General features: G+C 43.8%; 1 protein-coding gene and 1 long non-coding RNA gene across 4 annotated transcripts in view; one reads left to right on the top strand and one right to left on the bottom strand.

The window, feature by feature from the left end:
- Positions 1–1,574: 1,574 nt before the first annotated feature.
- LOC147333801 (uncharacterized) lies at positions 1,575–5,189 on the top strand. Of its 2 annotated transcripts, none has more exons than XR_015125865.1 (4): positions 1,575–2,099; positions 2,321–2,382; positions 3,508–3,635; positions 4,383–5,189. It is a non-coding gene; the product is annotated as an uncharacterized LOC147333801 (long non-coding RNA). The 2 variants fall into 2 exon arrangements; XR_015125870.1 differs by having other exon boundaries at positions 3,481–3,635.
- camta2 (calmodulin binding transcription activator 2) overlaps positions 3,935–13,877 on the bottom strand; it is a 27,089-nt gene continuing 17,146 nt past the window's right edge. The window contains exons 15-26 of one of the 2 annotated variants that reach the window (XM_086270052.1): positions 11,537–11,718; positions 11,385–11,463; positions 10,683–10,950; positions 10,385–10,600; positions 10,105–10,307; positions 9,823–10,004; positions 9,534–9,738; positions 8,979–9,050; positions 8,855–8,875; positions 7,879–8,072; positions 6,436–6,510; positions 3,935–6,359 (exon numbers count right to left, since the gene is read on the bottom strand). In XM_086270052.1, coding sequence (XP_086126178.1) covers positions 6,305–6,359; positions 6,436–6,510; positions 7,879–8,072; positions 8,855–8,875; positions 8,979–9,050; positions 9,534–9,738; positions 9,823–10,004; positions 10,105–10,307; positions 10,385–10,600; positions 10,683–10,950; positions 11,385–11,463; positions 11,537–11,718 — 1,752 coding nt within the window. In that variant the 3' untranslated portion in view covers positions 3,935–6,304. The remainder of the gene's footprint in view (positions 6,360–6,435; positions 6,511–7,878; positions 8,073–8,854; positions 8,876–8,978; positions 9,051–9,533; positions 9,739–9,822; positions 10,005–10,104; positions 10,308–10,384; positions 10,601–10,682; positions 10,951–11,384; positions 11,464–11,536; positions 11,719–13,877) is intronic. The other variant, XM_086270062.1, reaches the window with a different exon arrangement.

Here is a 13,877-nt window from a genome sequence, read left to right as displayed (position 1 = left end):
AAACTAAGCAGACGCTTGTGAGGTGTGAGCATCACTGCAGATGCTTTTGTGTCAAAGTAACTGAGGATAAAACAGAAAAACATGAAGGAGCTTTTCCTGGCCTGGTTTTGTTTTTACAGCAGAAAACCTTAAAGATATTCTGCAGTAGATCAAAAACTGAAGAAAACCATGAATCAACATATGAACATTACCTGATAGAGACACAGATAAGAGTTTTGCAATTTGGCAATCTGTCACTCCTTCAGCCAGCTCAAACGTTTTTTCGTGTGTTTGTTTTTTGTTTTACAGTTTTGGACACTTTACATTTGCAAAACATATGATATGTGTTCCTCCTGTAGGCTCACCAGGGCAGCTGGATGCTGGACGAGGACGGAATCCCTTTCAGACCGAGGGAGGGTGTTGAGGGCTGGCGACAATGGTGGTCCTAGCCTGTTTGGCGCCCTGGGCGAACACTCCCTATGGTGCCCCCCCCCCCCCCCCCCCCCCCCACACACACACACACACACAAAACATATTGAGAATTGTACATTAGCATAAAACTGTCGGAACCATACTGAATTTCACCAGAGAAACACACGTTGCTTCCTGCTTTTATGACCTTTTCGGTCAGCAGGAGGTCACTCACACACATTCTCACATAACACACACACACACATACATACATACAGTGCCTTGTCTTTGTAACCGAGGGGGGTTATGAGGGGAGGTACTATTGTTTTGTGTGAACTGTGTTCCCAATAAAAGGCAGCAGTCGGAAGCTGGATTTGGGGTCATTTTGTTGTAGACACCAACGAGGCCTCCCTTGCAAGTAAATCGATCGATCGCTGACTCTCTTGTTTTCTTCATGATGAATAAGTCTCTAAACCAGCGGGGCTTGTGGAAACACAGACCAACACACACATATGGAGAGAGAGAGAGTATGCATTGTATGCAAACGGATACCAAACAGCCATCATAATGTGTCACACAATGAGAACAGGACAAATCAACAACTGACAATGACTAATTAATATTAAAATCTGTAACATAATGTATTGTTTGGAGTTTAGTCTGTTACTGTTGCTATTTTTACCATTTCTTCTTGGAGCAACTGTAACACACATTATTTACTTAGGGATTAATAAAGTATTCTGATTCTGATTGGTTCAGGATGTCCTGCCATTATCCAATCACACATCTGCTTACCTGCATCTTTTGCTCGTTTCTCCTCCTCTTCTTTTCTCTTTTTCTAAACTGAGCACCTGATGGCTTTGAACTTTTCTTGTCCATCTTGGTTTTAATTTTGTACTCCAGTATGAACACCCATCCTCCAACCCGAGGATCACCACAACATGACCTAACACACCTACACCTTAGTTCACAGATTCACTTTGTCTAGCGTTTATTTCTGGGATTTCACACAACCCAGGATTCAAATCATGAATACATGATGGGCTTGGATTTACAACAATATGAATGAAATGTGCTCTATTTGGAAGCAGCCGGCCCTCCTGCCCTTTCGACGGGTTGTGTGTGAGACTTTAAATCAATGGCGATTTTAGCCATTGATTTAAAGAGCAACCCCCTCCCCCAAAATGGTTTGTTCCAGCTCGCCTCTCCCCTACTCTGGCTCCAGCGCCGTTGCTGCCAGAGCGATGGTGGCTGAGACGCAGCAGAGCGGAGGTGTTAGTGTCTGGCTTAAAACAGGACATATTAGCTGCATTTAACCTTCAGTTACTCTTTATATAGTTAGGTAGGAGTCAGACCATGTTTCTTTTTAGCTGAAAAACATTACACCAGTTAACCTGCAGTGTTGAAAACTTTTCCGTCGATGTTTGCTACCCTACAATCCGTCCTGCTCTGTAATAAAATCAGCGACATTTGACCGTCCTGTTGCTCCCATTGAAATGTATACAGCCTATTTAAAATCTAAAACTTAGAATTGTCCGTAGCCTGCTGTTGTTACCACTGTCCTGTTAGAAATGGATACTAACTAGCTAACTGACTGAATGCCCATTAACCTTATAACTCCTGGTGTGTGTGTGTGTGTGTGTACAGAGACACAGCCAGGTTCATAATGGATATGAGGAAGTTTTTTCAAAAAAAGGAGCCACATTCAGGTAAAAGTGTAAAATCAAATGATCCGTCAATCAGGAATAATGTTGGATCAATGTTTCAATGTTTATCTTTTATTAGATGTTCATGTGGTTTGGTTATTTGCCTTTTGGTTGAAAGTACACTGAGAGAGGACTTTTTATTAGTGATCTTAATAGTATTTTTTTTTCATATTAATGTAATTTTTCATCTGATTGAATACAATCTACTTGTGTATGATTGTCAGTCCAAAGAGGGAGAGAGGAAAGAGGGAACGTGAGGAGAAAGTACAAGGTCAGGAAGAACCAGGTAAGCAAACAGACAGGGAGCAGTGACAGGCACAACAGAAACTGTTAAACTGACAAAGAGAAAAAACCTGATTTTACGTTTACTGTCCTCCCTATATTAAAGCTGCTGTACAGAATCTGCAAAACAAACTGGGTTGAAACATTTTTGACCCTCTTTAACAACATTCCAACATAACATTATAATGGATCGGGGAGATTAAAACTAATCAAAGGAGCTTGCAAAGAAAAGCGTCTGGACTTCTTTAAGTTGCTTGAAGACGTTTCACCTCTCTCCCACCACGATGCCGCCTGGGCAACCGCCCGTATCAAAAACCGCTACTGGCTGGCAACATGGCATAGATGAATGGTCATTCCTTTGGCACCGTTCTATCTCTCCGGAAGTGGCAGGCAGTGGTCCTCTGGTTCAAGCCCCAGTTGTTCCAGTATTACCTGGAGGACATCTGAAAAGTTGGCCCTTGCTGTTGCAGGAAGGGTCACCACTGGCACTTTCAACTCTCTGGACAGCAAATGCAGCAGCTGCAGTGACCACTCCAGTGCGGGCCACTGGTACGCCTTTGCTGTTGCTTGGAAGACCTCCATGAAGGCTGGGGGTCATATCCCTTGTCCATCCGGTGGAGTGTCACTGCGGGGGCCAGGGGAAGCAGTGTTGGCAAGAGACACCGAACCTCCAGTGGTTTTGTCCGGTGTTTGGCCTGGTCCTGCAGTCAGTTGAGCTGTCTGTGGTGCTCCACCGCCTGCTCCTGATCCAGCGGTTAGCTCTGCCACCATTCTTGCCAGTCATCCTATGACTGGGTTTTGGCATCACTCATGAAAAATAACCCGGTGCACACCTAGTGTTACAAGGTAAATTAATGTTTATTTACAATTCATTTTTAAACAGTTTCTTCTTAGCAGCTTTCCAGCTGCACCCTTCAGTTCTGTCCTGCTCTCCAGCTCCCTTCGTAACCTGGCATCCTGCTCATATACAATAGAACAGACCTTTGTCATTTTACATGTAAAACCTGATTGTGGGAAAATATATAGAAGCATGATTAGCTGATGTAGAACAGCTGTGTGGATCAGCTGCTCATGATGCCACACCCACCCCTCCTTTTCACAGATGATGTTGTTCTGATGGCTTCTTCAGGTGCTGGCCTCCAGCTCACACTGGAGTGGTTCGTGGCCATCAGCACCGTCAGGCCATGGTCCTCAGATGGAAAATGGCAAAGAGCCCACTTCGGGTCAGGGACAAGTTACTGTCCCAAGTGTAGGAGTGTAAGTATTTCGGCCTCTTGTTCACAAGTGTGGAGAGAGGGGAGCAGTTTTATGTATCAGGCTGTAAACGTTTATTTCTGCTGTGAAGTTGGACTGCGAAGTCTTAACACTGGAGTTTATAGGGATTGACTCCCCTTAGGAATGACAAGTTAACAAAGGTTAAACTTTGTTTTAAAAGCTTTTAGGATCTAATTTACACATTAATACAGAAATACACAAAAGGGTGAAGAAAATCACAAATATATTTGGGCTTTCCCCTCTTTGGTTCACTTATCAAAATAAGGAACCAAACAACAGAGACGAGTAGCAAACAGTTGATTTAATCATCCGAGTCATACAACAATGATTTCATCTTAAAGGTTTAAAATGCAGAACAAGTCAATACAAACTCATGCAAAGCTTCACTGCAATGGCTGAAGAAGAAAAACTGAGAGCAAACAACTCGTAATGAAAGCTCATGCTCGGGCGCTTCAGTGTCCGCCTAACAAAAGCACATCGTTAAAAAACACAGCAGGACTTGGAGAGTACTTTGTCCTCAATGTTGCCCTGAAATAAAATGCTGCACAGATTAAAATATGGAAGAGAAAGGGGCTCCATCTGACCTCTGACCTCATCAGAGGAAGAATAACGTGGGATTTGATCAAATGGAAGCGGCTGTGCTTAAAAGTTCAAAGTACCATTTATAATAATAACTTACAAAGAAAACACATCTTACTACCTGCATCTGTGTTGCTATCTTACTTAAAGGTTTATCGCTCAACTGGGAGGAGAATCCTGGGGGGAACTAGACTGTTGAGCATCTGGAAGGACATCCAGATTACCTGCTGAGCCTCCTGCCACCACAGCCTGAATTCAGATAAATGGAAGATAAAGGATGGAGGGCCCTTTAAGTCTTATCCAGGTGCCTGATGAGTGAAGCACTCATTGCATTGTTTTAATTGACAGGTGTCGCGCAGTAGAAGACATCGAAACAGGAAGCAGAGAAATTGTGGAGTTTTTTCATAAAGTGATCTGAATCCCTCCACTCCCTTGGTGGCAGTACTTATTGCAAGTTCTACTTCCCCACATCGGACTCTGTGTTCCACAAATCTACTACTTTTTATTCCCTAAACCTGGAGCAGACTTCAAAACTGCCAAATAAATCTAACATGAATACTGATTAACATATATATTAACATGTTCTCTGTTTAGCATCTAATAAACCTGAAAATAAAATTTGATTTTGCTTCTACAATCTGCTTTACATTTTATCAATGTCCATCTTCTGCAAGTGGATACACTAAGAGCCTTTATTGTGAAAGGCAGGAACAGGAAGAAGCCCTTTTTGCACATGTGAAGAATAAATGAAGCTTCTGGTTTAGATCAGGCAGCAACAACCAGATCTCTAAGGTACTTAAGGTAAACAATAAACAAGCTGTTTAATTCTCTGATTTCTGATCAGATCTTCTCACTAAAACAGAAAAATCAGCATCTGACTGAGGTCAGAGGTCAGGGTAGGGGAAAGCTTCCGTCGCCTGGGGGGTGGGATTATTAAGACTCGACCTCACAGTCTGTGCAGAACTCACACTCGCACATTCACTCACAGGAACAGTTCATGCTGTAATAAATAAAAACATCCAGAGCATCTATAAAGTCCAACGCTAGAATATATATATGTATATATGTTTCTATATGTGGCTGTGTTTAAATATATTTATAAGTAGCTTTGATAGAATCATGTACATTTCAAAAGAAGCAGAGCTCCATTCAAAAGTGCCGCAGCTGAAATCAAACATTCACACGTCCCTTCGATCCCTCATATAAAAAAAACCCCAAAATGACAAACAGCAGTGAATTATGGGACAAAAAACAAAAGAACAACACTTGGATGTGGGCTCACTGTGCCCTGAGCTGTGCCTCCCAGGAGGCAGCTTTCTCAGTGTGCTTCCTTGTGAAACCAAAGCGCTCTTCCTTAACTTCACGTCTCTGACTCATCTGCTGCTGATTGTTATGGAAAGGAAAAATCAAACTGCAGACCTGTTGGAAGCAGCGCCCGATAGAGGATGAATTTCAATCTGGCAGTGTGAGGAAGGCTTTTATTCACCGCACTGAAAATAATCAATAAATAAATATAAAGGTAAACAAATGCAGTGCGGTCAATATTAACAGGGATCCTCAGCAATTAATCTGAGGATTGTTTTTTTTCTGTTTTTACTAAAAAAAAGCTTGATTTGTTTTATTACAAAAACAGTTCATTTTTTTCTGTCAGTGAACTCACTGATCAGATCAATTCCTGATATCATCGTCAGTTTGTAAATATAGACTGAAAGCTCTGATTGTCCTGTCAGATGAGGAGTAAGAAAAGACCGCCAGAATCTCACTACAAGACACTGCTCAGGGCAAAGAAGCGAGCCCACGGAGGCTGAGCTGCTTACGAACGGAGCGCTTCAAGCTGCAGACAGACAGCTACATTCAACAGGAGAGAAGACATAGATCGATAGATAGATAGATCAGTAGATAGATAGAGTTGGCGTGGGGTAAGGCATCTCTCCGTCACTGTCCTTCTCTCCATCTGTCGTTTCCTCGTTTGGTTTTTCTCTTTGTATACATCAAACTAAACCTGCTGAACTTTCTCGTTCCCGCCGTCATCCCTCTCCCCGCTGGAGGAGAGGAAAAAAGGTTGAAATGGTTTAGGTGGTCAGTCCTCTCCTCTCCAGCTCCCTCGTCTGTTTCAGCTCTTTGATCCTGTAAAAATATATTTAAAACTCAATTCGAGCTGGCAGAAAAAATATCATTATAATTTTAAAATTCCTCCTGTTACCTGTGTCTGCAGCGCCGCAGAAACCTCATGATCTTGCGGGCTGCCTGGTCCTGTTTCTTTGTCAGAAACGACCCCCTTAATGACAACGAGAAAAGAAAAAATCTGTCATCGGTGTGTGTCTCTAAACCTCACAACTTAAGAGATCTATCTAACTCAAACGAAACCCTTATCTTAAAGTTTAAATTGGGCCCTCTGTGGTCACTTTGATCAATTATTCTCTGCTCTCCGGCTCTTTACCCAGGTGCTCTGAACAGCAGATATTCAACCTCTGCTAAGAACTACAGACCACAGACAAGCTACAGACCCATTTCGAAACTTCCCATCATTACAGAAATATTAAAACAAGTCACAAGTAAGTAAGGCACTTGAGACACATAATATTCTTGATAACTTTCAGTCAGGTTTCAGGAAGTTACACTCCACAGGAACAGCTCTCCTTAAAGTCACAAATGACCTTCTGATGGCAGCAGATACGGGTTACTGCAAGGCTTTCAAGTCACACTCAAAGTCTCACATATCACTCCACTGTTAGTTGCAATGGCTTGCTGCAAGGCTTGTGGTTAGCTACAGATATCAGTTTAAAATCCTCACTCTTACTTTTATGGCCTTAAAAATGCATCACACAAAAACAACATAACTTAAGTTCCCTGTAAAGCACTTTGTAGCACATTCTCTTCTTAAAAAGTGCTACATTAATAAATGGGACTTACTTAAAAATGAGGAACTAAATCTGTGTTTCGATGCAGAGGCTTATTTAAAGAGAACTTTTACATTAAGCTTCATTGTTGACATGAAGGCAGCACAGCAACTGATCTTTTCGAGAAAAACTTGAGGGAACAAGTGATTATATTTAGAGAAGATTTTGAAAGTTATTTTCTTGTGTGAAACAAGTTAACAACATATGTCCAGATGTTCAACACGTCGGTGAATATCCCAAAGGAGCAAGTTATTATCATGATGGGACAAATGATCTTGTTGTGGGAAAACAAATTATTTTTCTGCAGACGACAGAAAGAAGACAGCAACTTGTTCCCTCAAGTTTTTATCCTGAGGGAACAAATTACCTTTTTGGAGGAAAAAGTTATCTTGACTGAACAAGTTATTAACCTGTTTTAAAGAATGATTTATTTAAGGGCTAAGTTGTATTTCTTGAAGGAACAAATTCATATTCAGAAGGAACAAGGAGAAACTCGTTTATTGTGTTGAGAGAACAAATTTTTATCTTGTGGGAAAAGATAAAAATTTCCTTGTTTTCTTGAGGGAACAATTTGTAATCAGAATGAAACTTTTTTTCCTTTTAGGAAACTATTATACTTAAGAGTATGGAAGAAGACACCGTCTTAACCTGTCATTGCTACATTATTTTTGTGGGCAGAAATGAATCTTGTTTCCATGCGATCAGACCAGGTTTATTAGCTTGTTTCAGGAGTGATAAGGTCTTACTTGATCTTGGAGTTGTGGGAGGCGGTGCCTCTTGGTGCCTGTTTGAGCCTCTCATACTCCTTGTAGCTGCGGTAGTACTGCTGGATGAGGACGGCGGCCCGCCGGCTCTGCTGGAAACGCTTCTGCTCGTAGTACGACCTGAACTTGGACTGGATCAAGATGGCTGCCTGGGTCATCTTCTTATAGAGAGCGTACTGAGGGGGCAAACGGAGTGTTAGAGTTCGTACAGAAGAAACAGTGTTTAGAGAAACTGACGGGGAGATGATCCATCATCTGTTTTCTGTTTGATGTCGTCACTCCGGTGAACCTCAAATACCGTACCTCAGTTCAGGACTCTTTATAAATCTGACTTTCTTTTTGTTTTACTCAGTGCTGTCAGCATCAGCTCGCTAACGGAGATTTGCCGCATTAATGCGGTTATGGCGTTAACATCATTTTAACGTGATTAACGCTGACAGCACTCGTTTGGTTTTCCATTTCGCCCATTTAACCTCTGAGCAGAGTTTAACAATGTTTTTTAAGATGTTCATGTTGGGCATAAACTTAATCTCAGTTTTACTTTCACAGTAATAGTAAAAGTTTATCCTGCTATGAACTCAATATCTCGATGAACATAACTTGCTGGGACTATCTTACATTGCTTTTGCCACTAAAAGAGAAGGGAACATATTTGCTGTTTTACGCTGTCAAAGGTGATAATTTTTATTTTTCTTTGTCACTTGACAATAAAGTTGTTATCTTTGAGTATTTTATTGCTGCACAGTGAAGCCCTACTTTAACAATTTTATGTAATTTCCCAGGTTTGGGCCTCTCTGTTCCAGCTCGAATGAAAACTGGATCTAAAATAAAGTGACATCATGAGCTCGAGGTAGTACGGATACATTACTGCGGTCGTTAAACAGTGAGCCACACACCAACACACACACAGGGCGATGTACTGACTACACATCACTACGTCTACTGTCAGCCATATTACCTTCAGAGCTATCCATGTTAGCTAGCCAGAGAAAGAGAGAGAGAGAGATGGTAAAGAGACATGGCAGGTTAGTTTAGTGTTAGTGAAGCTCGAGACAAACTCAAACAGCTCAGCACACACACACCTGTTTGTACTTCCGGTAGCATCTCTGGATGACGGCCGCAGCCATGTCCTGCTGCTCCTTTAACCTCCGACCCTGAAAATAAAGAAAAAATACTAAGATTCCTGGGAATAAACTGCCAAACCAAACCTAGATGACAGCAGATGGATGGTATGAAAGAGTGACCTCTGAAGTTTAAGGATGTATTTCCTCTGGTATGCTTATCTGACTGCAGACATGATGTGGATGTTTGAGATACTGAGGGCATTTCTTTCTTTGTTAGCAGACACAAATTTGATAAAGAGCAGTGGAGAATACAGAAAGACATTTTTGGTGCTGAATGGGTCCAAATGCTTTGTTAACAGTTCAGCCCTTGTTAAAAAACCTTTGGAGAATTAGACTAGGATGACCAAATTCAGCTGGGGGAGAAGGAAGTGAACTATCGGACTAGATTACGGGACTGAACTGTGTTCTTGGACACACAGACTAAACTTAGAGGTGGATTACGGCTCGCCCTGCACTAGAAACCTTTATCCCTAATATTGCTCGCTCCCTCACTTCCCATAACGCCATGTGCACCTTGTATCTCCTGAAGGCGTTCTGGATGATTCTAGCGGCCTCGTAAAGCTCCCTCTGCTCGCCGTCTGTCAGCGTCAGCAAGGCGAAATCTCGCTCCATCTTTCCATTGGCTGAGGCGTTGAGGAATTCTGCCCATGCTGCAGAAGAGGGAGGGCGGAGCCTCTGGAGGGCTAAAGCGCTGAGTGGTGAGGGGGGGCACACGCGCCTGCAAGCACATGTGCACACTTCTCATGACAACGTTTGGTTCTAATGGTTACACTTTTCTGGCATATTTTGGGGCGGGGCTTACCTGGGCGGGGAGTGTGCGTGGGTGTCGACCGTTTCCAGGTATGTAGCCAGCCAGGTGTCCTGTATGGCCGGGTTGTCCCACCTTTCTCGGAGCGGTGACTCCGCCCCCCTGGGGAAATCCTCCTGTTTGATTCGCTCTGGGGTTGCCTCGATGATTTGCTCTGCTAGCGTTGCCATGTCAACCTGATGTGTGGGGATGGTAACCATAGCAACAGTGAATTTTTTTTCATTAAATACATTTAAAAAACGAGTCTGGTCTAAACTAAGGACTATATTTTGGTACCTGCAGCACCTCCTCCTCCAGATACGCCTCTTCCTCGCCTTCGTTCTCGGCATTCTCACTGTAGCTCAGCAGCTGCTCCTCCAGTGTGGCGTGCGACCGCCGCCTGCTCGCCGTGTGCATGTATGACTGAGCGTGACTGGCAGAGACGCTCTCATAGTCCATGAGGTGAAGGGGGGAGTCTCTGGAACCACCAGGGTTCAAACCTGCAAGATCGAAATTGACGATCAGTGACCTCATCAGGTACGTCAGCGAATTACAAATAAATGAACGCTAATGCTACCTGTGCTGAAAGTGGTGTTTGTCTCCTCCCCCCACATGGACTCCAGAGGGAGGGAGGAGGGGGAGGGAGGGGAGACAGATAGTGAGGAAGAGGAGGAAGGAGACGAAGGGGAAGAGGGCGATGTCTCCATGGGGGCGGGGCCACTGGAGTAAGCAGAGCTGGGGGAGGGTGAGGAGGGGTCACTGGGGGAGGGGAGACTGCTGGAGGAGCTCAGACCTGTTGGGAAGAGTGCATACTGTTACAGCCAATCACAGAGATGGATTCAGGCCACATGATGGGCAACAGGTGTAAGCAGTACCTGTATCTGGGCTGGTGGAGAGAGGGGACAGTGGTGGCTGTGGTGTGTGCGTGTCTGCTGGAGGCGTGTGCACGTCTCTGGACACCACGTTAGCGAGCGTGCGCTGCATGTGCAGCTCCTCCAGCGCCGTGGCGAGGCGAGTGTGTCCTCGGGAGCGAGCAACGGCAAGAGGCAAGCGTCCCAGAGAATCAGGGATGCCCAGAGCCAGACTGTTCCAGCTGTAGAGGAGCTCTGCCGCCCTCTGATGGCCCAGCGCACATGCCCACATCTGGAATACACGTGACACAGAGGTGAGGGAAGCAGCAACCAGATGTTGGCATGACAACTCTGACACTTCCATTTATGAGGATGGAAGATGGTCTCTATCCAAAAAGTGAATAGATTTGCTTTAATTCACTCTGTATTGATTAAGGATTGCTCTTCAACATTTGTTGAAAACTAAAGTCACTCTTTTAGTGTTGAAGTTGTCTTTTACATTCCTCATATGGCGCTCACTGCGTTACTGCTGGACAATGAAAGTTGACCTTTAGTTGCAACTCAGTTAGCAATACGACAGCAAGTAACACAACAGGATGCAAGCTGCTCTTTAGGGTTCAAACTTGGTGTTTTAAGGCAGAAGTTCCTCTTCTTGGTACAAATTTGAAATATTGAACAATGAACTTTGACCCCGTTGGCCACTGATGTTTGTGTGTGTATATTTACCAGCGGCGTGCAGGAGAAGTGGTCGACATTCAGAGGATCGACTTCCTGTTCCAGGTCCAGACTGTCGCTGTTTACATTCCTGTGAACAGCAACAACAATGTCAACAAAGCAAAAACAACAGCAGTAACAGGAAAATATGTGTGTGTGTTTACCTCCAGTGTATGAGTGTGTGGATCAGGTGTGTGTATCCCTGTGCAGCAGCCAGGTGGAGCAGCGTCATGCCACGGTGACGAACGGAGTGATGAAGCCTCTCTCCTCCTCCCCCTGACCACCGACCGCCCCTCATCATCCGCTCGCACACTCCCACAATCCTCCTTTCGAACCACTGAGAGGACTGACACACACACACACACACACACACACACACAGATCAGACAGCTTAATGTCAGCTTTGCCCTTTTTAACCTGCTCTGACCTCACCTGCTACCTGACTTCACAGGGTCATGTGACACTTTAGACCAATCACAGGGGAGCTCCTTTAGCTTGATAACTGATAGTTTATAAATCACCTCCTTCTCCTCCAGCTGGTAGGAAACATTACATTCATACCCTCCTCCCTCCCCTCCAGTTTTCCCTGCGACTCACCCAGGCATGCACACCTCCCCCTCCCCTCTCTGTGAGGACAAGCGCGGCTAAAAATGACTGAAGGCAGAAAGGGAGAGAGAGAGAGTCTCTGTGATCCACCCAGCTGTCAGTCATCCATCAGGCTCTCGGACAGCTGCAGCACCAACACCATGCTAACACCGCGCTAACCGCACGCTAACCCGCGCAGTAAATAAACTCTGCGGTCTCCAGTTTACGCGCAACATTTTTATTTTAATTCAAAGTGACGTTTCCAGGCTGATTGATTACGTTCGCTCAGGTCAGCAATCAAAGACTCTAGGTCTGCAAAAGTGCCGCGATCGAGCTAAAACACTGGGTCTCTTTCTGACGCTCCTGGAGGATAAGTTACTCTGACTCATTCTATGCAAGGTTTAAGGAAAAATAAATGCCTTTAAGTTGCTAGAGTTGCTTTTAAAGTTGTTCTTTTGGTATGGAAGCTGCCCTTGAATTTCATCTTTAAGGCATCGCTCTTTAACTTTATACAGATATTATTTGCGTAATATATTTTGTTCTTGAAGGATTCAAGTTGCCGCTGAAGTTGAGTGTTGTTCTTCACAAGCCACCCTTAGTTTCTGTAGTCCGAGAAAGTACTGACGGTGATCTTTAAGCAATAAAGGATTAGTGTTAAAGGATGACTTTAATCCAGTTCCAGTTTAATCCACTTTAAGCCTGTTAACTTTAATTTGCTCTTTAAGGACTGAAGTTAGTTTCAAAGCAGCTGTTTGAGCTGAGTTGTTGTTAAAGGTTTAAAGCTGCTCTTTCATTTGTTCCTCATGAAATAAAGTTGCTTTTTAAACAAAAAAAGTGACTGTTAGGAATAAAACCTGATCATTAAGCGATAAAGTTGCTGTTAAAGCTTAAAGGATTAAGGGTTTTGTTAATGTTTCAAAGTTACCCTTTGGATGAAAGTTGCTCTTCAAGTTACTCTTTAGGCATTAAAGCTCCTGTTAAAGGCTTAAAGCTGCGCTTTATGTTGCTCGTTAGGAGTTCAGGTTGCTGGTGAATCTCCTTTAGCACAGTTCAGTGTAGATTAGTTGCTGTGTCCAGCTGCTCAGACAATGTGATTTTTAATTTTCTCGATCAGTGGAAAAAGCCAGCAGAGTTCAATCCAAGTGGCACCATGCTGACGCCTGAGGGTTGACACACACAAACATCTGTGTGTGCACAGCTGACTGACAGATGTGCACAGCTGCGTAACAGCCCGGGCACGAGAGAGTTAACGGGGCCTCCCTGAGCAGCTCTTCTTTCTCAAGACAACAGCAGATTGTTTCAGTTAAGGTCAAGTGTCTCTCTGTCACAGCGAGGCTATTTTAACTCGACCGCGGCGTCTGCCAAATTCCCATGACATCAGAGGGAGGGCGAGGGGGCGGAGGGAGGTTCAGCAGAGGTCACACCGTTTGTTCTTCACAGGATCCAGCTGTACGCGCTCGCCGCGAGGCCTCTGCTGCAGTTTGATGAGTTTAGAGGAGGATCCATCCAAGTTTCAGTCTTAGTGAATTTCAAATTAAAAGTTCAGCTGAACTGTTACTGCTCTCAGAATCGAGCTTCATTTGTCATCTTTTATTCTGTGAAGTAACTTTTCAGTTACTTCGTGGTGGTTTTGATTGTTGTTGTTTAGCTCCAGGCTCCAGGTTGCTACTTTGAATGACCTGAGTGTGGGCACCAAATGAAAGATGTGAAAATAACGACTTTTAATTTTATTTTTTTTGACGAACAGACGGCGTCACAAGACTGAATTGTTACTTACAGTTCAGTTTTACAGCTTTCTTACAAAGACATCATCCATACCTTACACTATAAAGGTGGCTGTTGTTGTGATTTGGTGCTAGATAAACAAAAATTGTCGCTGTTAGTTATCCATTAACATGCACTCCATTTCCTCTGCTGTTA

Source organism: Aulonocara sp. 'chitande type north' Nkhata Bay, linkage group LG3 (genome assembly GCF_057382095.1).
Source record: "Aulonocara sp. 'chitande type north' Nkhata Bay isolate Kocher_YH1m ecotype deep benthic linkage group LG3, A_spYH_male_GT1.1, whole genome shotgun sequence".
Classification (NCBI taxonomy): domain Eukaryota; kingdom Metazoa; phylum Chordata; class Actinopteri; order Cichliformes; family Cichlidae; genus Aulonocara; species Aulonocara sp. 'chitande type north' Nkhata Bay.
This window is presented reverse-complemented; position numbering and strand designations above follow the sequence as displayed.